Source organism: Myotis brandtii, unplaced genomic scaffold, assembly GCF_000412655.1.
Source record: "Myotis brandtii unplaced genomic scaffold, ASM41265v1 scaffold547, whole genome shotgun sequence".
NCBI classification, from domain to species: domain Eukaryota; kingdom Metazoa; phylum Chordata; class Mammalia; order Chiroptera; family Vespertilionidae; genus Myotis; species Myotis brandtii.
In genome coordinates, this window is record NW_005370024.1 from 1,219,712 (window position 1) to 1,229,375 (window position 9,664).

At 43.9% G+C, this 9,664-nt stretch overlaps 1 protein-coding gene across 1 annotated transcript in view; it reads left to right on the plus strand.

The window, feature by feature from the left end:
* The window catches only part of TAPT1 (transmembrane anterior posterior transformation 1), a 59,621-nt gene that overhangs the window by 1,598 nt on the left and 48,359 nt on the right, over window positions 1-9,664 (plus strand). Inside the window, exon 2 of the mRNA XM_005878133.2 lies at window positions 3-212. Coding sequence (XP_005878195.2) covers window positions 3-212 — 210 coding nt within the window. The remainder of the gene's footprint in view (window positions 1-2; window positions 213-9,664) is intronic.

Below are 9,664 nucleotides of genomic sequence, written 5' to 3' on the forward strand. Positions count from 1 at the left end.
AGGTCGGCGAGCATCTCAGGGTCCCGGGAGCTCTGGCTGCCAGGCTCCGGGCAGCTGTCAGGCTCCCGCCGCCAAGGTGACTTTTGTTGTGCATTTGAGCGAACTTGAGCCCCAGAAACCTGTTAGCGCGCCCCGCGCCGCGCCCTCCGCAGCCGCTTCTAGCCCCGTGGCCGTGACCGTGAAGTTCGGTACTTTTGCCCAGAACCGAAATAGTGAGCGCTTTTCAAAATGTAACCTGTGAACTTTTCCCAAACAGAAACTTATGCCACTTAAAAAAAAAAAAAAATGGCTGCAAAGATGCACTTTCGAACCCTGCTGTCAATGACGGGATTTAAGCATATTGTTGTTATTTCTTGCAGCTGTCGGGTTTTATTTTGGTTTTCAAAGCATGTTTTTAAAAATTGCGTTTGCATGGATGTTGCTGTTGCATAGTAGTCTTAAAAGGAAAAAAAAAACCCAAAAGGTTTTGAGATGTATGTTTCATTGAATGTAGAGGGGTCACAACCTAGTAATTCTTACATAAGTTTGAGTTTTGAACAGCAACCAAACCAGAACTCTGTTAAATTTCTCTCCCCCCCCCCCCCCGCAAAAAAAATAGCTTCTGGTGCACAATAAGGGCTTTATTAGCCGTTATTTTCTGCAGTTCATACAAATAAATGTTTAAGTCATAAGGCTTATGCATTGATTGTAGGGGGGTATTGAAAATGTAGGCTGATCAGGTGAGACCCTGATGCGTTTGCTAATTGACAGGGAACGTAGGTTAGATTTTGAAGAGATACATATCTTTGAAAAATTAAGTACAGACTGTACCCTGTTCAGTTTTTTTTTTTCTTTCAGTTAACCACTTAAAAGTTCTCAACTCTATTTGGTTTAGTCGTCAGTCAAACATTTGCTTGCAAGAGTACTCTCTGAATTGGCAGGGTCTAAGTAAGACAAAGTATTAAATCTCTCAGCTGTCTGTTTACTTACTTAGACTTGAGTATTAAAAAGCACTCTGGGCCCTGGATACTCATTTGGTTGGACCCTGAGCCTTATATGCCAAGGTTGCAGATTCGATCCTGGGTCAGGGCACATAGAAGAATCAACCAATGAAGCATAAAATAAGTGAAACAACAAATGGATGTCTCTCTCTCTCTCTCTCTCAATAAATAAATTTAAAAAAGAAAGCACTCTGATGCAAATAGAAATAAATTAGCCAGGTGTCACTATAATTTCTTTAAAATATTTCTGAGTTTCAGGAAAGCCACTATTATAAAAGCCTTTTTTTATTGTTGTTTCTTTGCGTGCACAGAAAATGAAGTTGTCAGGAACCTTTTGACGAGCCAGATGTTGGGCCCTTGGGGGAACCCCTAACACCCCTCCCCTGGCCCTTCCTGGATGGGTCTGGGTCCCCATGGACTTTCATAGACTTCATCACACCACACACCATTCTTCATTAACGTGGGTTACTGAGCAGGGTTTCCTTAACATGTTTGAAGCTGGGCTTTTAACCCATAGTTGCAAAAAGTCGTTATTAGGGAACAGGCCCAGCTTCAGTCGGTGGGTGGTCCTTGTTTCCCCAACTCCCTGACTTAGGTGTGAGGAGAGATGACAGTGGCAGCACTTGGGGATCGGGACTTAGGTGAGAACCCCAGGAATTTTTCAGCTGGAGTCACCAGCCAGTGCTGGTCCATCTGGGCCTCTCTGTGGGCCCCTTATTCTTCCTCCCATGTTTGTCTCTGCTTTGCCTGTCACACAGCTCTTGCCACTGCAGGTGCCCACCCTCTAACTCAGGTGCCACATGGGTTGGAGACATCCCCCCTGGAGATTAGAATTCTTCCAGCACCCTTAAACGCCCAGGCTGCCAGCAGCCTCTGCATCCACCCTGACCCTCCAGCATTGCTCCCTTCCTCTGCTGGGTAACCTTTCCTTGTCTTCTGTCCAGAATTAGAAAACTGCCCGAGGGGCTGGCTTGGGCCACTCAGCCTTTGAGCGGCACCACCTAGCTCCTGTGAGAAGCATTTCTCCCAGAATCAGCAGTCTTCCCAGCCGAGGGGCTTGCACGGACGGTGTTGCCTAGTTATTTTTTATGTTCTGGTGCTGCCTCTGACTCCCTAGTGCCCTCTCCCCAAACTAGAGCAGCCTTTGTCTTTCCTGTGGTGTCTTGGGGACCTGACCATCAGTGAGTTGCAAAGTCCCCTTTAGCTTTTCTCCCAAGGTATTAGGGCTCTTATAAGTGAAGATGTTTGTCGGCCTGTCCTAAAACCCTAGGACTTCATAAATGAATATACAGATTAGGTGCTAATCCAAACCACCCCGTCAGAGGGAAATAATCCAAAACATGGTGTTTGATATTCATTTTTTAAAAATACCTGTCCTTATTAATGTATGTGTATAGAAGATAAATGTGAATATTATTGTGTATACACTGCTGTATGTATATACCTACACGTGTATCCACATTAAGCCTATGCTTTGCTTTTGTTTGTCTTTTCAAGCTCTCTTAATCACTTGGTTCTCTGAACTTCCTTTTTAGCTTATGTGTTGCCTAGCATTGGACTGAAACTTACACCTTAACTAATACTTATACCCTAACACAGTTAGAAGTTGCTGTCCCACTCCTCATTCCTGTTTTCACGCTCTCAGAGTGATCGTTGGGTATTCCACACGGCCTTTAGTGGTCGCCGGTCTTGGGCTCTGGGTATAGTGGTCATCAGGAACTGCAGATTCATCTCCTCTGCCTTCTTTTCTTCCTCTCTTAAAAAGAATGCCAACTGCTATTGTCCTTTTTTGAAAAACATTTAACTGCCTCATTGAATGACAAAAAAGAGGAAGTAATATACAAGTGAAAATATGACTAATGATCCTTTTCCTATTTGATAGGGACAAGACCTCCTTAGTGCGAATGTTACAAACATGAGGCAGGTTCTATCACCAGCATAGTTGTAACAAGTAGACTGTTCATATAGTTATACAGATAACTGTTAGAAATGAAGAGTGCGAGGGGACATTTTTTTATGGCCCTAGAACTTTACTGTTGTCCTTTTTGATGTAAGACCAGATAGTAAATACATCTTACCACGTTTTTGTGCTTGTTCCCCACTTGACTCATCTGTAAAAGTTCTAAATGGGAGAGTTTCTGCATGGCCATATTCGCACTTAGGAATCTAGGTCTAGCAAGTCAACCTTGGACTCAGAATTAGGCAATCTGTTCTTGGCTCAGTTCTGTTGTTGAATTGCCTTGTAGACTCTAGGCTTGCCTAATGCATTTGGCCGTGTTTCATAACTCCACGGCTAAACAGTATCTGAAGTATCTCAGTTGGCTGCAGTGACCATGGAGACTTAACAGTAGAAGACGTGGTGTAAAATAAGTATAACACCTACTGGTGAGGACGAAACAATACCTGTAGGATGCAGGTGTTGGAGTTTGTGTAGGGATGGGTATTGCTTATAAAACAAGAGCCTGAAGTAAGGGGTGGGTAGGCAGTATTGTTTCTGATTGTAACAGTACTGTGGGGCCATTCTTTCCCTTTTTAAATGGCGACTTCACTGCTGCTTAAGCTTGTTACCATCTGTTTTGCTTCTCTTCTCTGCCTTTACCCAATATAGATCTCTAGGCAGGAAAAAAGACTAAAACCCAGAAAACCAATTGATCTTTTTAAGCAACTCCCACGAAAGATTTCGAGTGGGACAGAGATTTTTACTGTTCATATTTCCTATGCCTTATATTTTGTGTAATTAAAAACTTAAGCTTTTCTTATAAATAACATTTTTATTAAAATATAATTTCATTTAACTAGTCCTCATCCTCCATAGAATATCTTACATAGTATCTCTGTGGCCCCAGACTCAACCTAATGGATGATTAAAGGCTATGATTCTGAAATTATGCTCCAGAATCAATGCTTGGTTTCTCATTTACAAAGAAAAACGAGAGTAACTATAAAACTGGCTGGGAAATTACTTGGAGTAACCACAACCCTGATACAGATAAGGTAAAATTAACTTCTCTTCTGACAAACTAGGCTCTGCTTTAAAACTCTCTCTTGCTTTCCCTAACTAGTACATGTAAACTAAACAAGCAGTGAGAAGTTTTTCATTTTGGTCTTTGACCAGGTCAATATCTTGGCTTTTTTAAATGTTTAACTTCGGCCCTCGCAGCTCATTTGTGGCCCAATTTGGGGAATGCTTGTATGAAAGAGGTCTTTGGAAAGACTATATAGCAATGAATGTCAGAATAATGATATTATAAATTTTCTACCTCTTTCTTCCCGCAATACAAACAGTTAGAGGGTATTAAAACTCGAATGGTACCTTTACAGCATTTGACTTCAGAAGGCAGAATTGCTGTTGTGTTGATTCCTGGTTTGCCTTATTCAAGGGTGTGCCTCTATATTGTGTAATAAACTTACATTTAATATTTTAGTATAATCTTAGTAAAATTTATTTAAGTTTTACATTATTTAAGACTGTGGAAAGTTGTATGTTTCATAATATTTTTCTAACAGTTAACCAGTATTACTTTCCAATTTTTTAATGGTCAGCGCTATTTTAAGAAAGATATATTTAGACATACTACTGAACATATAAATATATGTGATTACTCATTACTTTTAATTAATACTTTCCCTTCCTGGCTTATTTCTAAAACAAGCTATCTCAGTAGATGACTAAAAGATAATACTTCTTTTAGGGAGGAGGAAGAAGCAATGTTTTCTATACTTTTTCTCAATTTAAGATACCAGATCATAGAGCATTTCTATGGTAGGAGATGAATATTGATTAAAAACACTCTGGACAAATTGAAATGTATTTATGATTGGTATTATTTTCCTTACATTAAATATTCAAAATGGACAAAACTTATTTCTTCTAACATAGAAGCACTTGTTTGTATTTTACAATTAAATAGTAAAATACTTCTATTTTAAAGAGACTTACTGAATGGTATTTCTTCATGATGAGAATTAGATAAATGAACTAAAGTTGGTTGACATCTAAAAAGTTAAGTTAGTGTTCAGAGTATAAACAGTTATTATTTTACTTTGGAAAAGAATTTGCTCTTAAAATATAAAGGCAGATGTTGAGTACAACAGATGAGAATTACCCTTTTGCTCAGAAGAAGTGAAATGCCATCACAGTATGGTAACAGGTACACTGGCTAGGACAGTGATGGTGAACCTTTTGAGCTCGGCGTGTCAGCATTTTGAAAAATCCTAACTTAACTCTGGTGCTGTGTCACATATAGAAATTTTTTTATATTTGCAACCATAGTAAAACAAAGACTTATATTTTTGATATTTATTTTATATATTTAAATGCCATTTAACAAAGAAAAATCAACCAAAAAAATGAGTTCGCGTATCACCTCTGACATGCGTGTCATAGGTTCGCCATCACTGGGCTAGGAGGATTCTTGAAGAGTGGTGACCACAGGTAAAAGAACAACAGCCTTCCTATGTAATTGGTCAGGCAACTATACCCAGGAGCACAGGACAAGTGAGTTCAGGCAAGCCTGTAGAATGCTAACAATGTATTAAAAAACAACACGGAAATACTGTAACAGAGCTACACTTTGAAACGGAAGATTAAGTGGCATCCTGTAAAATATGACCAGGGCCGGGGGATAGATGGGCGTGGCTGACAGCGCAGCAAGCGGGCTAACACAGTCCCCTTCCTCGGTATGAGACACAGGGCTCTTTCTGACGGTTGAAGCCAGAGTAGTACTAGGTTATCTTCTCTCTTAAGATTGTCAGATGACGGATGATAATTGTGGTACAGAGTAGAGAGCTCGCTGGGCTTGCAATGCAAAGACCTAGGTTCTGTTCCCAGCTTTCCCCTTAACTTTTCAGTGACTTTGGACCAGTTTCTGTGAGCCTCAGTTTCTTGTTTGACAAAATGTGAGCACCGTTATCTGCCCTCTTCAGCTCTCAGAACTGTGAGGATTTTATGAGGTAGTATGTGCAAGATCTTCATAAACTGTCTCTTGCCATAGAGGGAGGATCCTAATCCTTAAACGGGGCCAGTTCTCCAGGAGGGTGGGAGAAGGAAGTGAGATAAAGCTTTTGGAACTCTTTGCCCTGTGAAACATGGTTCTTTTGTTAGTACTGCTTTAATGTATCTTGTAAAAACAATTCCCCAGCCCATTAGTATGGTGTGAATTGTACACAAACACTACCCTTGGATTCAGAACCGCCCGGGTTCTGGATATTGGGGAGATTCAGATACATGGTACCTGCTTTCAGAAAGCTCCAGGCTGTCAAGGAGCCAGCAAGTTAGCAGTGTAACTTAGAAGCAAACCCACGGCTACAGGAGCACAGAAAAGGGAGGACGTCCCAGTTTTCCAGAAAGCACCGTGGCCTGTTACAAAAGCACTTAAGACAATGATAGTCGAAAGAATCCAGTGCCAAAAAGCCCATGCTTTAAGGATAGACTGATTTTGAATTCTGGTTCCACCACTTACTCCTGTGTGATGCTGGAGGCTTCCTTAACCTGTCTGTGCCTTGGTTTCGTCATCTACAAAATGGACATCACAGTAGAACCTGTCTCATAATTTTGAGAGCTCTGCACTCAAAACATATTTTTATCATTTGATTTTTAAGGGCTTACTTTAAAATTCCCCCTTGTGGAATGTAGATTGGTGTTTATAACTAAAATTCTTGCATTTCTAGAGGTGGAATCCTGACACAACAGTTTTCGTATTTATTTATAATATAGTGAAAACACTTTCATAGGTTTATATTGTAAAACTGCTTTACAGAAAAGTAGTTACGTAGGTCATACAGTTGTGCAATATACTTGTTTGTCAGATTACCTTTTATCCATGGAAACAGGATTGCAGAAGTAGCATCAGTAAACATTAGGTAACCACCAGCTAGAATTGGTTAATGTACAGATCTTGTGAAATTAATAGTAAGTGGTTCAAGACATGGTGTCATGCGTTGTGATTCTCATATGCTTTCAAGTAAACCCTCTCTCAGCCCTCAGCCCTCCGGTGTGGAAGGCAGGCAGGTGGCCGGCGTAAGCTGCTCTCAGCCTCGGTTTCTGCTCTGAGGCTTGAGGAGGGTCTCAGGACAAGTGTGCCCAGAGCTGGCGCCAGGACCCTTCCTCTGGATTTGGTCCCATGGTGGTTCCGGTGGATCATAACAAAACGCTTCTTCTGTAAAGGCTCAGGCAGCTGCCGTCATCAGGGGAAACATCATGTGGAGGGGAATTTCTGAATGAACAAGGGTATAGTTATCTCAGTCTTTGAATGTAATTTGCTTTTTTAGATTGAAAATTGTGCGATAACCCGTTTCTATATCTCCTTAATGTGGCTGACATACTGGTGACTTCCCAGCGTCCCTCCCTGCACCTACTGTGGATAATGCAGTCTCACCTGCCACACCCCAGGGCACTCACTGCCTGTGACAGCGTCATGGCAACTGCCCTTTTAGGGGTGGAGGTTCAGGTACCTGTCAGGTCACCCTGACAGTCACTTAGACACAGAGGAGAAGCTCCTCATCTTCAATGGCTGCTGTGTCCAGAGAGGCGCCAGCAGCTTTCCACGCTTTCCCTGCCTATTCCCCCCCCCCCCCCCCCCCCCCCAGCTCTGTCTTGGTCACTAGCGCTCTTCTCGAGGATCTGGTATCTCGGCCTTTGCCATTTCTGATTTCCAATTTTGTTTCTGTTCTCTGCCACACATCTCTGAGGCTTGCCTTCCGCTTCTCTGATCTACATGTTATTTTAGCAAAGCCTTTGTTGAGCACCTATTGCGTGCTATGCCCCGAGGAGGCAAAAGTAAGGGAGAAAGCCAGACAGGAAAATGAGTGTAATAGAGCGCAGGGAAGCACAGGCAAGGGTGATGCCTGGCACCGAGCGGGGTAGGATGGTTCACCTGGCGACTCGGGAGCGTCCTCACAGCGCAGGCGTGGCTGTGCCTGTTCACCTGTAGGAACCTGGGAGGGAATCTCAGGCCAACGAAGAGTGGGAGCCAACTGACATGTTGTCAAGAAATGAAAAGTGGTGTAACTGGAGATTTGTGACCTAGAGATTCAGGGCGCGCAGGTGCGAGGCACGGCTGAAAAGATAGCCAGGGGCCAAGTTGTAAGGGATCTGGTGTCCTCGCTGAGGTGTGGGACCTTACCTAGAGGTAATGAAGAGCCAGAGAACCAGGCGCGAAGGCTGTCCCCGGTGAGTGAGCCTGCTGACTCGCTGTTAGGCAAGTCAGGGCTGAAGGGGGGCAGATGGGAAGACGGGCACGCATTAGGAAGCTCTCGCAGTACCATGGAGAGAGAGGATGAGGACCAACGAAGCTGGAGTGTGGAAAGGAGGGAAAGTTCAGTGTTTCAGAGCAAGAATCAGCTTCTAGCGTAGAACTGCCTGCTGGTGCCATGAGCTAAAGTCGGGCTGCACGCAGGGGGAGTAGTGGGGAGGGTCCTGGCTCCGTTTTGCAGGGTGAAGGAGTCTGTGGGACTTCCAGGTGGAGTTGCCCAGGACCGATTGGAAACATGGGTCTAGGCTGAAGGGGGGCAGATGGGAAGACGGGCACGCATTAGGAAGCTCTCGCAGTAACATGGAGAGAGAGGATGAGGACCAACGAAGTTGGAGTGTGGAAAGGAGGGAAAGTTCAGTGTTTCAGAGCAAGAATCAGCAGGGCTTGGTGAGAGGAGAGAGGCCGAGGCATCGTCAGCTTCTAGCGTAGAGCTTCCTGCTGGTGCCATGAGCTAAAGTCGGGCTGCACGCAGGGGAGTAGTGGGGAGGGTCCTGGCTCCATTTTGTAGGGTGAAGGAGCCTGTGGGACTTCCAGGTGGAGTTGCCCAGGACCGATTGGAAACATGGGTCTAGGCTCAGGAGGCAGAGCTAAAGAAATGGTGACTTTAGGATTGAGATGATGGTTAAAGCCTCAGACTGTCCCAGGAGCGTATGTATAGGGGAAAAGAAAAGAAAAAGAGAGAAGGTAACTGAGGACACATCAGAGAAAACCAGCCTGAAAGGATGGCCAGCGTGTTACTGGGACTCCTGTTGGGGTAGTGAATGGAGCGCCCACCAGCAAACACTTAAGGGTGATGAGGAGGAGGAGGAGCCGCCATAGAGCCTTAGGACAGAAAAGTCTGCCACGGGGAGGAGTGGGGACACCCACCCGGGGCAGAGGCTGCTTGGATTCCCGTGCCATGACTCAGAGCTCACTGGCACCTGGGACAGCGTGTGCAGGTGCCGTCTCTTCTGTTCTCTGTGTCCCGTTGCTTCTTGGTTTTTACATGAAACACCCAGTACTTATCGATACGAGCCAATCAGGACAGTCTTTCTTTCTAATTGGAAATCTGACCGAATGGAGTGTGGGTATAATTTTTGCTCTTTCACCAGTTTTGGCTGTTCTTGTTCGTAGCTCAGAAGCCTTTCTTATCCTCCCCTTCAGACAGCAGATCTTGTTCTGGTTTTAGCCAGCGGACAACAGATTAGAAAGTTCCTCACCAAAAGTTTTACTCCACATGGACCTGGGCATACAGGGCCTTTTCATGGGACGTCTGGTTGTCCATGGCTTCAGCTGTGCGCATGCTGAGAGTCTGATGCTCGGGGCCTCTGAGGATCCTGCACTGGGCTGGAGCTACCTTTCATGGTATCACCAACTCTTCAAACAGATTATGAATCCAATATTTAAAGAAATGTGTGTGTGTGTGTGTGTGTGTGTGTGTGTGTGTAATAC